This window comes from Pavona decussata, unplaced genomic scaffold (assembly GCF_977016875.1).
Source record: "Pavona decussata unplaced genomic scaffold, jaPavDecu1.1 SCAFFOLD_32, whole genome shotgun sequence".
NCBI lineage: Eukaryota > Metazoa > Cnidaria > Anthozoa > Scleractinia > Agariciidae > Pavona > Pavona decussata.
This window is the reverse complement of record NW_028145455.1, coordinates 1,222,289-1,237,737: the sequence shown is the minus strand read 5'-3', so window position 1 is coordinate 1,237,737 and position 15,449 is coordinate 1,222,289. Positions and strand designations below refer to the sequence as shown.

Genomic DNA, 15,449 nt, shown 5'->3' with positions numbered 1-15,449 from the left:
CAATAAAACTAACAGCGATGAAATTATGAACACGATGTTGTCCTTTGATTTTCTGGCGGTTTGTTTTCTTGATTTGAGGATTTATTACCAGAGTGGTTTTACCATGCCTGACTTAAAAGTTTGAATTGTCTTTCTCTAGTTCGGAGTGCATCCGTTGAGACTCAAAGTTTGTGAAACCGCTTTGGAATGCGTCAGATAAATCTCAAATAACCTGGCATGTCACTAGCAGAAAAAGTGAGATAATCCCTCGTCAGTGGAAGAAATGAATTTAATCGTAACCTGAGCCAACGGCATAACGACGCGAATCGAAAGCATGCAAAAAAAAGTTCGCGATTTCTTGGTGATTTTTTACTTGATACTGGTTGTTTTGCACCCTGCTTCAGGGGCGGATTTAGAGGTCACGCCCGCCTTTATCTTGTAAAACGTTTTTGTAACCGTTTTTCGAATGGTATTATGCAATCAATCATTTGAAAAAAAAATTCGTAAAGTCTGTCTTCCAAAACCTTAACTTTTGGTCACAAATGCTCCCAGAATGCTGTAAAGCAGAATCTCCACGAATGTGAAATTTTCATTGCGGTGGGGGGCTCGTGCACTCTCGCCCTGACATGTACAATTTCTTCAGACCCCTGGCTGGATTTTCTGGACCCGCCCCTGTCAGCTTGACTATCTTCAGTTTAAGAGGTACTGCAGTCATAAGACTCATACTGAAGCAGAAGCGAGAAGGGGAAGGTTGGGTACTTCAGTATGGTTAGAGTGCTAGTTTTGCACAGCAGAAGAAAGGTCATGTGCTGTCTTCAAGGGCAATCAACGGTTTATTTCGGTGGATATCTCAGTGTTTGGAAGGCTAGCTTAATCGCCTCTTAATTGCCTTATTCCAAGTACATGTACCTTAGTCAATTAGATAGATTTCTTCCGAATGCAGTTAAGTTCGGTTATTTGATGCAGGCCCCATCGGTAACGGAGATGATTGATACTACTAGCGAGAGATCATGATGAAAATAAGACCCCACTGGGCCACTGCAAGACCTGTTACCTCCTACCCGCACACCTTGAAAACTCGTGAGAAAGATCGTAACCAGCTGCCGCTTGCTAGGACCCGCGGTTTGTAAAGAGCTTTTGTAAATAGATGTATTTTTAACTTTGTTTCGTATTCCCTTATTTCATGTCACACGTATCTCCTTGTTCCATTAATTGTGCTGTATGTTATACATAAACAGTGTATATCTTTTTCTTCTTCTTCTTCTTCTTCTTCTTCTTCTTCTTCTTCTTCTTCTTCTTCTTCTTCTTCTTCTTCTTCTTTTACTCCACGCCTTTCTTACTTGTAAATTCAAATGGTGGTTTGAATTGTGTTTAATAGAGACCATTATTATTATTATTGTCATTCTCAGAGATTCGGATTTGATATCAAGAAAATCTAAATAAAGTTTTCCTTAGCAAGGTCATTGTTAGCTAAAAATTTCGTAACACAGGTAAACTAATTCCTTTCGTTCACGGATGGTCAAATGTCTCGTAAAAATGCAAGAAAAGGTCAGCTAGCATTTTTGTAAAGCCGCGGGCAGCAGCTCTTAAATTCTGGAAATAAAACTCCACTGCCTAAACTTTCTGCAAGTTAGTTTCAGCCGACTAAAGCATCGAAAGAGACCAAGCCGTATTAACTTATAAAAACGACCTGGGAACAACAGGAGACAATAATTTTTAAGTATTTTGCTTAGATGTTGTCGTTGGGTGTCCGGCCTGCCTCTTCTCTCGGGGGATTCCAGCTCTTCCACCCGTTCAGCAGGCTCCTATTTATCAAAGAGACAACTTTCTCAGTGCAGATAATCCTTATTTAGTAGATGCAACATGTCGACTTCAACTCCATTTATTTATTAATTATCTAATTTTGTGTCACGCATGCCGTGCAACCACATTTTCCCGGTACATCGCGTCGAGTAAAAATTACCCTTAGGGCTGTTTACAAGGAGGCCCGCGGGGGACTCTCATATGAAAGGGCCGGGGATGCTTGTCGGAAGTTTTAAATTAAACCCCTAAAGGAGACCAATCTGGGAATGGCCCAAACTTTTTGACCCCCTAGAACTGGCTAGAAGAGACCATTTTAAAACACAGACAATAAAATATACAGTAACTTTTGGCGTGCAGCCCTAAACGAGACCTTCACGGCTAAATGTAATTATTATGGCGTTTTACCCAGATCACCCTAAGTGAGACCAAAATACGAAATTTACACCACTAAGCGAGACGACGAGCATCCCCGCCCCTTTCATATGAGAGTCTCCCCCCCCCCCCCCCCCCCCCCCAGGGCAAGGAGAGAGGTAACCCAAGCGCATGGGTTACTAGCAAGAGGGTAAACCTACCGGCGCTGTGAACCCTCTGCTTGGGATAACTCGCCAAGACAACTGTCGTTTTACTTGTTTCCAGATCCTTTGAAAAGTTGAAAAGAGCGGTCAAAATGGCGGAACGAGTACGACCCGGCTTTCAATACTGCATTTTCACCTTCCTTCACTCACAGAAACCGAAAATGTTTCTGGTGAACGGTCTACAAGGCAATTTTACAATTTTCTACAATTTTCTGGCACTTTCACCCACGTCGCGCTTTGTACCTGAATGACAGGGTAACTATACATCTGAAATTTTGCCTGCAAACCCGAGCTATCTTTAACGCTCCTGCCAGGGTAACCCTAGCACTTGGGTTACCCTCCCTCCTTGTAAACAGGCTCTTAGAAAAAGGCGGAAAATCGGTCCGGTTGATCGGCTCGATAGGGAAGTGACAGTCGTTAGTTACAGAAAAGAAAACGGTTTCAGTTGTCTTTTGCTTTTACTGAGCTTATCCCACACCGGTAAAAAACACAAAATTTTTCTTACGCTTGTGGGTATGCTTTTTGCACAAGTGTGGTCCAGGCTTTCATAAATGCGCACTAAAAGTAAAAATAAATAAAGCATAAAGAATGCGGAAGACTCCTTCTCTAGCTCGTGGTTGGTGTCTATTCTCAATGAAACTGAAAGGATTTAATTTATGAAAAGCATGACATGAATAAGTAGATAAGATGGTAGAAACAAAAAGTAAGGTTGTTGTCACGCTAATTACACTTACGTCCAGAAACTGCACCTAACCAGGGTAATGGGCTCCTGACCTAACCCTGATTTTGGGTAATTTATATAAGGCAGACTTTTTTGTCGTTTTCATATGACTTCATGTTTGAAAGAATTATTAATTTGTGTTTTAGTAAGAATTTATGGTGGTGGACACTTTGTGTTGTCTATTATACAGTTTGTGCATCGTTCTAGCGTGTATTTCGATATATTTCTGGACATATGATTTTCAATTTCATTTTTAACAGGAGCCTCCTGTTTTTAATCAATCAATTAATTAATCAATCAATCAATCAATCAATCAATCGATTAGCTCTTTCCTTAGGCTTTAAAAATAAATAAATGATGATGATGATGAATGAATGAATGAATCAATCAATCAACCATTTGCCCTTTTAAAATTAATTACCAGAAGTTTCATAAATTAAATTATACCATGGGCAGGAACTCTTAGCTAAACGCCTCAGGGCTTACGTGGAGAGCCCCTAGCTGGCCAAACTTTCAAAGGTTTTCACATGCACATGGCCGCGGTGAGACATAGATGACAGTGTGTATACTTTTTGATCTGTTAATTATGTGTTATCCCCATTTTGTCTTTCTGAAAAGTCGCGAAATGGAAAACGCGTGAATTGGAAGTTACAAAAATTTGTGAACATTTGTATTTTTCCACGCTATTCAGTTTTATCTACGCTATATCCTTTTGTCATTGTAGCTCTGGTCCTGAATTAAGAAGACTAAAATTGTGCCTGTGGTAGGTAGAAAGATTTTTGCTGCCTGGATTCCTTACAGTGTAAGAGAAGCGAAAGGTAAGAAAAACAGAGAAATCGAGAAATGAAGGGAAAATGCACGGGAAAAAACGAATGTCCATGACGCCTCGCGGTCACGCTTAATATAAGGGAGGGTCCAGGCAGCTTTGCAGGGTCGCCGCCTTTCTTTGCAATCCGCCGAAAGGGAACCACTCCCAACGTTTGTAGCGAGAGTTTCTCCTGGATGTTACAGAAGTAGTTGGCGAAGAAAGAACGTTCGTTCGCACCGTTTAATCAGTTGATGCGGTTTCTGGGCTTGCTGCAGTGTTGAATTAGTGGCGTTTCTCCGGATTGGGAGCGGCAACAGGCGTTTGCGGACGACTGTGGCCATTTGCCTAGTAACTTTCGGCGCAAGTTTGATCAGAAAATCAGCACAAATATGCAGCAACAAAGCCAAAGCCACAGCCAAAACGAAATCGAAGCTCTTAGGCAAGAAGCAGAAGTACTTAAGGCCCAGATCCGGGTGAGTATTTGATGTGTAACCTCCATAACAACCCTCTGTGTGTGGGTGAGTCATCGAAGGCAGCAATGACAATGTGTGATCGCTTTCGAAAATATGGTATTTTCGCCGTGTACATCCGTAAACCGTCGATCTAAGCGAAATCAAGGGACATATACGTGATTTCTATAGCTTTTTCGCTTATTCCACGGAGATTGTGCCTTCCCAACGCAGTTTCGTTGTCGGTGATCGCGAAATTCGCTGGTCGTTTGGTGGGGGTCGCCATTAGCTTGTCTCGATAGAATGCCACGCGATTTATGCCAATACATTCGGCATTGTCGCCCAGAATTGTGAAAAAGAACGTGTATTTTGTTACGAGTGAAAAAGTGTGCCACTTTGCAGCGTAAAATTTACATTTTACGCCTTAAAGCGGTGTATATTCGAAGCATTTTTATCTTGCTATGTGTGTTTATTGTTGCACTGAGAAGTTATAAAGAATATTGTATTCATTATGGCTCCATTCGCAACCAGGAAAGAAAAATATACCTTTTAGAAAAAGCTTGAACGCGTTGCTCCTAATCGCGATTTCTTGGCCTAAAGAACTAGATTTCGAATGCCTTTCAAGTATAATTTACGTGCTATAACCAAGCTCCTACGATACATTTGTCGTACGGAATCGTACGTTTCGCCATGGCAGGTTAGCACCGTCAGAGCTAAAGCTTGTTACGGACAGATCATTAAAAAAATCTGAAAAAAATACTCCCCGAAGTAAGGCTATATAAAAGTGATCGTATTTCAGTTTATATCGTTTCGTAGAAGACTTCTTCGTTCGACTTTGTTGGAATTTTGAAACGGTGGACAAGTCTAAAATTGATTTAAATACAACACCGACGCGTGATTTCATGGTGATGTCCGAGTTATGTTTCACTCTCTCTGTCATAGCAATATCTTTTTGTCATTGGGGTTGATCGCGCTAAAATGCTCAAAGAGCGATACAGGGTTGCTTGTGTTCTCATATGATCGCTGGATTTGATACGATTCTTTTTTATACCCGGCCTGTGCAATATTTTAATGTCGAAGAAGGGTTCGAAATTGAAATCGTATCCCTTAAGTGTTTCGTTCTTGAACGGAAACTGTCTTATGGCTGTAATGAATTTTCGGTGGCCCTTCGTCAGTGTCTTTTAAATAGCATTCCCCGTGTCATTATTTCTAGGATTCTAGCTCGGACACATTCAAAAGTAATTCTTCGAACCGAAATTTAGGCCGTGGAAAAAGAGATTTTCTCCTCGGAAAGATTAAACATCATGTTAGTCACGAACATGTGGCGAAGAGTCTTGGTTCGTTTTCTTCCCCCTTTAAAATATCATGGAAAGGTGTGTCCCAGCTTATTCCGATCGTATTTGTGGTGATCTTGGCGTTCAAATTCTTCGTCCGCTTATATTTGTAGCTTTTATGTTTTTAGCAAGAGCTTCTCGTAGTTGAATGTGGTCCTCGTTTCCCTTCCTGATCAATTCAGTATTCAAATTTGTTTGCTGCGTGTACTTTCGATCCCAACATCGGAACAACCGGCCTAGAAGTGTTTTTATTTGGTAGGAAACTCTTTCTTAGCTGGAAATATAATTTGGAAAGTCAAGATACGCTTGTAGTTTTATTTTGTATCCGTTTCAGAATGTTGATACAAATTTACACAGCCTAACACGAAGCTTGCCATTTCTGTGCAAATCATTGGATCTTCGTTACAACTCTTTGTTCCTGTTGAGTACTTCCCAGATGTTATTTCCTCAAAAGAAAAATCTTGTAGATCTGTTGTAAAGAATGGAATAATTTTAGTGAGGTTTTAGATCCACAAACGGCACCTTAGGTTGCAAGTTTCATTTTGGTATTTACAAAAGGAAGGTTGTGAGGTTTGCTGTTATCCGTAAACAAATCAGTTGGAAGGTTGTGTGGACTTCGGTTCCAGAACACGTGCACCTCTTGTGTGAATATATTTTTTTTAATTTGGCTGCTGTACATCCATCATTTTTATACTGTACATATGCTCTGGAAACGTTTTTTTGTTGTTGTAAAATTCAATCTTTACAATACCAGACTGCAGAAGGTAAATCTGATGTTATTTTTTCAAATTCAGAGGGACTAACTTTTTTCCCTTTGAAAGCAGGCCATATAGGGTTTAATTTACTCATTTGATAGTGTGTCTTCTTCGTAAAATTGAAGGATTGGACAACTTCTGTGTTGTCCTGATAAAGAGTGAAATGTAGCATCACAATAACAAGGAACCTTTAGCTTGATGGCCAGTGCACTGGACTCCAAAGTTGATGTCAAGATTCAGGCAAAGAATTTGCTCTGACCTTGCCTCTGATAAAAGTTATTTGATGTTTTTGCAGGATGCAAGAAAGGCAGTATGCGATACATCGTTGTTACAAGTAAGTTCTTTCAATTTATGCTTGACTTGGGACATTGAGCTTGTTAGCAGTACACCTTCCATTTGCCGGTTTTACACAAGTGGATCTAAGTATCTAAATGAGAACCAGAAAAATTATAATTTACTGATCCTGACGTAAGATTTAACAGGAAATGGTCTGTTAAAGGATAATGTAACCAAAAGTTTGTAGTCTGTTGCTACGCAGTTTTACTTCTCATTCAAAGGGACTTTCACCAGAATTTTGATGGTGTTTTTTTCCAAGACCATTTTAAAATTATGAGTATGTTATCTTGCTTGTGACCAAGAGGTTGAATCTAAGTGACTTCTTGAAGGAAAAACAAGGCATATAAGTTTTCATTGTTTTTAGCATGACACAATGGCAGGACTTGCGAATGGTGGTCAACTTTTCAATTTCCAATCCATTTCCTTGCTGTCTGTCTGTAGCCAAAGACGCCTATCAATGTTTTTCAGAGTTCCCGCTGGTTTTGAATGGTGGAGTCCCTGGGATCTCTGTGTACTGGAAACTGGGAACCCTTTTGGCTTTTCAAGTTTCCTGAACTAATTTGTTTTGTGCGGACACAGAGCCAAAGCCGCAACACAGTAATAAATAGAATAAAAGCTCATCTTTTGCGAATCATTGTCTTTTGTTCTTGTTTTTATGGTTAGTTGCATTTTAAAATTACCAGTGATCATACTGACAGAAATTGATATCAAATTAGAATTTCTTCACTGCTCTACCACAAACACTTGACTTGTCCAAAGGGACTTTGCCTACATGTATGTGTAATGTGTATCTTATAATTTACTGTTCCTGTGCTCATCTTATTTCTTAACACACCACAAATTCAGTTTTATACAGAAAATCCCCTTTCACAAAACACAAGAAGTTATAGGAACTGTTTGAAGAACTTATGCTAGGGTAACAAAATGAAGGCACAATGGCTTCATAAGCACTTGGCTCTGCAAGCATTTTACAAAGTTTGGCTAGAGTTTTGTCTCTGTTAATGTTCAGAGAGTGCTTGAACTGAGCTGGATTCCTCGAAGTGGATTTCTTGTTTCATCAGCTCTGATTAGACTTCCTTCAGCACTTTATCTCTCAGTGAGTCTTTCAAGGATTCTTTCCCACAATATCAAATACCAATCTCTGTGTTAGGTACAGGGTTTGAAACTGCCTTGAGGTCTTTAAGCACATCATTTTATCATTAATTCCATTGAAACAATTTTTCTGTGCCTCGTTCAAATCTTCTACACTGGTTTCATCCATACTGCGTTATCAAATAAAATGTGTATGTGCCTGCAGTTGTTGCTGTCCATGTGAGACATCAGTTGCTGCAGATGTCCTGTGGGATTTTCTTTCTTGTCCTTTATCGCTGTTACAACCGCTTGCAGCATTGTTTGCATCTGAACGATGTCAATACATACCTTGATGCATTTTGTTATGACTTCGAGGACATCACAAAGAAAGCAAGTAGTTGCAGTAAAAACAAATGATTTTGTTTTTGTAACCATCCCCCTTGCTTTGGCTGCACCTTCACTGTTATCTGATGTTGCATCCTTTTAGATTTGTTTTGCATCATGACACACACCTGTGTTTTATGGGAACTCTGGATTTCATTGCACTAGTATAGTAACTTTAGGTTTGCATTAGTGAAAGTGTTTTGTCTTGCTTTTCAAAACATTACTACAAATGTCCCTTTAAGTAAACAGCTTAAAACACAACTGGAAAATTTTTTGGCAGTACTTGACACGCTTTCTGAAAACCCTGTGGGAACCATGTAAAATAAAACAGTGGTATTAAAGTTCATCATCGTTAACTTGATTGATGCTCCAGTAAAATTGATAGACATTTGTTAATTCAATTTTCCTTAATTTCTTGGAACTATATTCTTCTTTCAGGTAACACATAATATCGAACCAGTTGGTAGAATACAAATGAGAACGAGAAGAACACTTCGTGGGCACTTGGCAAAGATATATGCTATGCACTGGGCTACCGATTCAAGGTAGGTGTGAGGATTGCCATTAATGCTGTTTAATAGTAGAGAGCTTGGACGTGATGTGCATTTCAAGGTGAGCTTCAATCAGTTGCCAAGCTCACGTGCAATGTATGTTTGGTTTTATCAAGAGAGTTGATAAGGTAATTTGGCCACTGTAAAGAGAGTTGAGTGCTGACGTTTCGAGCGTTAGACCTTTGTCAGAGCAAATCCTTTGCGAATCCCTGATGCAAATCATGTGCAATTTAGTTGGTTGCATGTTGCTTGTTATGGAGTGAGCTCCCTCCCATTCCTTTCTTTGTCTTCTACTACAATGATTGTACAATACAATATAATACAATAGAATACAATGCCTTTTATTTAAACAATAAAGGAAAGGGCCAATCTCATGTTTGTCATTGTTGACCAATACTGAAAGCCCTTGGATTTCTCAGACATCCAGCCTTCACCAAGCAAAAGAAGTCCTGATCAATCAAATCAAAAATAATGTCATTGTGTAATCATCATATAGTATGTGTGTGTGTGTGTTTGGGTAGGAGTGGGGTTCATGTGCAGTAGTGCTCCACAACATCCAGCTGTTGGCGTTGCCCTTGTTTTGAAAGGTAAAATCTCTGATCTTGCGTTTTTCTCTTCAGGAATTTAGTAAGTGCTTCTCAAGATGGAAAACTTATTGTATGGGATTCGTACACAACAAACAAGGTAATTAATTTTTCTTTTCAAAAGTGAATAAACAGCCCATCTGTGTAAAACATGATCCCAGAAGTGTTTTCAAGGCATTTATTTTTGGCAGTGTGTTTTCAAAGAATGGGCTACTGGATGTAGCTGCATGTATCAAATAAATATTTACTGATCTTCCTTGAACATGGACATCTCTTTTCTCACTTCTGATCTTTACTTGGTCATGTTACAATTTTAAGTTATACCCTATTTATAATTTTTCCTGCAAAAGTCTTACCAAAATCATGAGAACCCTACAGTAGTTAGAATGTGTCCATAGGTTGCCTTTGTGGCTGTGCCATGTATTTTTTTTAAATGATAATTTTGTGCTTCTGTACAGGTTCATGCGATACCTCTCAGATCCAGTTGGGTGATGACCTGTGCATATGCACCATCAGGAAACTATGTTGCATGTGGTAAGTTAGTTCGCAAAGCCCATGGGCATCAACAGGACTTGCGTTTGCATTTTTTTGTAGAACGACATCTTTGAATTTTAGGCAACTAAAGGCCTGGATGGACAATGCATCAGTGCTCGTAATGTGGAATACAATACATAAAATGCATGTTGTGTCCTGCTCTGATGTTGTTGCACTCAACAAATTGAAGTAAGAGATTGATATGCAGTTCTTAGTGGAGATGTATTTCAATCTCATTGGTCTTTAAGATTGGTCCTGATGCTAAGCATTTTATTTTCTTTGTCCTTAGGTGGCTTGGACAACATTTGTTCAATTTACAGTCTAAAAACAAGAGAAGGAAATGTAAGAGTCAGCAGAGAATTACCAGGACATACAGGTTTGTCTCAAGAGGGTCTCGCACTTCACTCTTACACATACTACTGCATTATGTACGTTCCTTCACCAACAAAGAGTTGAATTTTTATGTGAGTCATCAGATTAGAGATTGAACAATCTATGACATTAATATTTTTTGGTTCTTTTGAGTTTTTGCTTTTTAAGCCAGTGATCCACAGAAATAGGCGATAGCAATTTTTACAATTATAGTTTATTTTGTTTGTTAATTTCACCAGGGGCATGATGTAAAATGAGTTAATGTGTCACTGACACACTTTGTTTCTCATGTTTCTGTGTTTGTGCATGGCTTTTAGCCCGAATGTGAAAATTAGGCACTTGGGGGCCTGTGATGTTCTAATCTTCAAAAATGCTGTTGTACACAGGAAGCCTGGACAGCCTTTTGACTAAAACATGGACATTTAGTAAAATCTTGACAAGCGAGGGAATTTTATTTGAGGTCTTAGTGTAATAGGTTTTTTTAGCCTTCTCTTGGTTTAATGGGTTCATAACCTGTTCTTTCTTTTCTTGTTTTCTCCTGTAAACAGGATACTTGTCATGTTGTCGTTTCACAGATGACAATCAAATTCTTACCAGTTCAGGAGATATGACTTGGTATGTTTGTTTTGGACTTGTACAAGGTTCACCACAGAGCACTCAACTCAATGGAAATCTGAGGATTTTAATTCTTGCACTAAACTTTTCTTTGAAAGTTTACAAAAGTCAAACTGGGGAAAAATACAATAATTGGTGCAAAGGTCTATTACTGATGTTGCAATAGTAATCTTACTCACAATTTTGTTTATCCTTTTCGTCGACTGAGTAAATGAGCTTCTTGATTTATTCTTCCACTTGGTTTTGCAGACCGCTTGGTTTAGTAAACTGCGTGGATTTCTCCTTTTAAATATCTATTTTGTCTCTCAGGGTTTTCATTAAGAATTGGAGTAGCAGGAGAATTATTATGAAGGGCAAAGCTCTCACAAGAAACAAGCAAAATTTATCCAGAGAATTCTGTGATCTCCGATGCCTAATGAACACCCTGTCTCTAGAGATTAATTAACACTTAAACAGGCTTACACCGTAGGGCGCGAAATAACGTTAATGCTATTTTAAGCAAGGGTTAAAGCCGTATTCTCCAGAGGAATAACTACTACGGAAGGACTTACAAACATTGTGCAGAAATCAAGCCTACATCAGCTTTTAGGTTCATGCTATTTTTGTGTTTGTTTTTAGTGCACTTTGGGATATCGAAACTGGACAGCAGACCACAGCATTTGCTGGTCACACAGGAGATGTGATGAGTTTATCATTATCTCCAGACAGCAAGTCTTTTGTATCAGGAGCTTGTGATGCTTCAGCAAAGGTATTTTACTATGACCTTGTATGTTTTGTTTTTACAAATTGTCAATATATTGAGTGTAAAAGTGTTAATAATTGAGGACATATGCAAATGTATGAAAGCAATTTCTCAAATTGAACCCAAACTGGTGGGAGGCGATCACTGATCAGTTGGCTACAATGGTCTGGGAGGTTAACCTACGTTTACCAAGTCATGATTGTAGAGAGCATGAGTGCTTGACTGGGGTCTTGTGGTCTCAAATCTTGCACCTTAACCAACTAGCCCAAAAGGGAAGGCTTTCTTTGACTCAGAGGAACTAAAAATATTGCTTATTTGATGCCCTGCGACTGAGAAAATTGTTCTGTTGATGTTAAAATTTTTTATTTAATTGGTTGAGAGTACTTTCAGATACGTCTTGACATTTCTTAACGTTTCTTAACCAAATCCACGACTTCCAAATAAGTAACTTGGTGCAATAATGCTATCTGGGTTGCATTTCAGCTGTGGAGCATACATGATGGTATGTGTAAACAAACATTTACAGGACACGAGTCAGACATTAATGCCGTAGCGGTGAGTCTCGAGTGCATTCCTTTAGAATCATTTATTGCAGTTTACTTCTAAAGTTATTTTGAATAGTTTTTAATTGTCATCGTTCTAGATTGGAATTGAACTTTGGGACAAACTCTTATGGTCCGTTTTATTCATAATTTGACTGGTTAAAGTAACAGTTTTGATTGCCAGGAGTACTTGCACCTAAGTTCCTAAGTTAAATAAGTGGCGGCTGTTAGCCTTCAGCATGTGAGACTGGCTGGAATACCATGAAGACAGCTTTTAGCGCGGTTATGAATCTCTTCAGGATTAGCTTTTCAGGTTGTGTTCGATAGACTGCATCCTGGAATAAGAATAAAAAGATTGCACCATATTGAAGATCTGTTTTGTGTTCTGATTTAACGCCAGAAACTTCCTTGGGGGATTTTAACTGATCATTGTTTGTATTCTAATTCTAGAACATATTTGGTAAGATTTGCCCTAAATTTAGAACTGATTTTGCCTTTGATAAGTGTCTGCATGACGAGTGCCAAAGTGAGAAGGGTTTTATGTTTGTTTTGACAGGGAGAGTTCTGTCAGAATTAAAAGAATACATCCAGGCTAAAATGTAAAGTTCTTTTTCTTAAGGAGTTGTTTCTCATGAATAGTGGCTCATAGACCTATTTAATGTCAACCCTGAATATTTCCTACATCAAAGAAGATAAGAATTCATGGATAAAATTACTGAAAGTAATTTGAATGTTTTTTTTTTGTAGTATTTCCCCAATGGCTCTGCATTTGCCACAGGCTCAGATGATGCCACTTGTCGGTTGTTTGACATCCGTGCTGATCAGGTCAGTTTGAAGTCCAAAGTAGGAAAGAGTGTGACGCAAGAGGGATACAAAGATTTGACCTTTTAATCCAAACTTTTCTAAATCTGCTTTGTTTTGTCTATTTTGGCTCACAGACATGATGTTGTGTAAGAACCATAAGTTAAATACTTATTTTTTAACCACACTGTTTAAATTTTCCTTTAGCTTGAACCATTTAAAGAAAGGGGGGCTCATGCTCTGCTTTTTTGGGTGAAAGAGAAAAATACAAATTATTATACCCCACTTGAATAACCTCAGTTTTCAGGTTTTCAGGGAATATTATTTGCCTGTTTCCTTGAGGGCAAAAAAAAAAAAAAAATGAAGAAAGAAAGAAGGAACAATGCACTTTAATTTCACATAATACCTTATCTGTATGACAAAATAGGGATTTGGATTTTCAGATGAAATCCCGTATTTACGCCCCTCTTGCACCAAGCCACTTTTGAATCAAGATGACCTTTGAGATAGCTTAAAATAGAGTTGTCGTTTTCTTTGTGTGGCTTTCAAAGAGTTGTCACTGTTTGGTTGATCACATACAGAATCTGCAGTGTTAAACTTGGTTGGTGGTTATGTGTGAAACATAAATGGTTTTTTAATTTGTCTGATACAGGAACTCATGGTTTATGCTCATGATAACATCATCTGTGGAATAACATCAGTGTCATTTTCAAAGAGTGGCCGTCTGCTATTGGCCGGCTATGATGATTTCAACTGTAATGTGTGGGACACACTGAAGGGAGAGCGAGCAGGAGTCCTGGCCGGTCACGACAACCGTGTCAGTTGTCTGGGCGTCACTGATGATGGCATGGCTGTTGCAACAGGAAGTTGGGATAGTTTTCTGAAGATCTGGAACTAACCTTTCTGTCTCCCTGGTCATCCTTTCCCTTTCCACCCCTAAGAGAAAAGTTTTAGTGTTTATATTTTATATATTGCGATATAAGTTGTGGTTCTCACTGGATGGTGCGGGCCTTTGGGCTGTGTAAACTAGCCAGTGTTACTTTTGCTCCATGAATTACTCATTGTATGCTAGATCTTACACCAAAGACAAAAGTGTTTGTTGTTCCTCTTACATTGCACTGGGAAACGTTTGGGCCACACATTGTATCGCAACAACAGCCTCACCTTAGATTTGTGCCAGCAAAAGTTGCGCATTGTAATGAAATCATCAATGTAAAAAAAGAAAATTTGTTGCAGAACTACATAGTCTATACCACTAATAGGATTAAAAATGAAATGAAATGTGATTTATGTTTTTGGTTTACTTGAATAATTCACTCCCGGCAGAAATAAAGGCCCTTAAACTATAAAAGAATACTATGACAAATATTTCTGCCCAATTATAATGCGCATAGGTATCAGTTTTTCTTTTTCTGTTCTTTGTATCTGCGCTACTCATCATTTCTGTAATTGTGAATATTAATATTGACATATCGTGTTGCCATGATGCTAAGTGTAAAAAAAAAATTAACTTCTTGCAGCAAGCTAGCTGGAAAGGTTGAACTGGATCATTCATCATTCCTTTTAAACTTTTGTCATAGTTTACAAGTTACTCTTCTCGGTGTTGTCAAGTTCTGATATCCAGGATTTGAGAAAGAATTGTATTTTTAAAGGAGATTGGAATAATGTGAAATCATCATGATGGTATGTTATTTTATGTTAAGCTTAAAGAAAAACAAGGGTCACTTTCACTGTGAAACCTTCATCTGTAATCATTTTTGACATTCTCCTTAGACAGCTACAATTACAAATTGTACAAATTTTACGAGAAAAATGGAAGAAATTCAATTTTGATTGAGATACCTCATAATTAGATTTGATGACTTTTTTCTCAGGGGTGATAATGCTTTTAATTTTTTTGTTTAATTCATCGAAGGTTCCTGTCAGGAATCGTTAGGTTCTTGTTCAGCTGCATGAATTACCAGTGCAACAGTTCTAGCTTGGTGCTGCAGTCATGTCGTAGCTAAGTAGTGATAGGGTTTGTAACTGTTAGTATTAGTCGATGGCCATGAGGTGTAATTCTGGTCATAAAACCGACTTTATATTGTCATTGTGAAATGTGAGTCAATAAAGAGCGATTCTTCAATGTAACCCTGTTTATGGGTCTAATTATGGAGCTTGTCCAGCACTTGTCTCAGACCTTATTCCCTGGGTCTCCCCTCTTCCCTCCCAGGAGAGTTCCTGGGAACGAAGTTGTATTGGTTTCCTGCGCAACTGTTATGTTGGTCGTCTTGTAACAGTTGAGTTGCAGCCTGTGTTGCTCGTAGGCTTTTGCACCTTATGCTTTTGATTCCCCACTAAAATTCTCCAACTTATGCTCCATTTATTCCACTAAAATGCTCGGTCTATCCCCCAAAAATCACTAAAATTCTCGGATAATTATTAATTAATGCTATTAATTAATTCAACATTGTGTAAACTGACCCCTACAACAATTCTAACCTGAAACCGCTG

The 15,449-nt window shown here is 38.6% G+C and overlaps 1 protein-coding gene across 1 annotated transcript; it reads left to right on the top strand.

The window, feature by feature from the left end:
• The first annotated feature begins 4,013 nt into the window (after window positions 1-4,013).
• Window positions 4,014-15,086, top strand: LOC146484540 (guanine nucleotide-binding protein G(I)/G(S)/G(T) subunit beta-1). The gene is made up of 11 exons (XM_085104613.1): window positions 4,014-4,359; window positions 6,720-6,758; window positions 8,654-8,760; window positions 9,387-9,450; window positions 9,809-9,884; window positions 10,174-10,260; window positions 10,805-10,871; window positions 11,490-11,619; window positions 12,097-12,168; window positions 12,903-12,980; window positions 13,609-15,086. Exons 1-11 carry the CDS (start codon window positions 4,276-4,278, stop codon window positions 13,852-13,854), a joined length of 1,050 nt encoding a protein of 349 aa, XP_084960739.1. The 5' UTR covers window positions 4,014-4,275; the 3' UTR covers window positions 13,855-15,086.
• The last annotated feature ends 363 nt before the right edge of the window (window positions 15,087-15,449 follow it).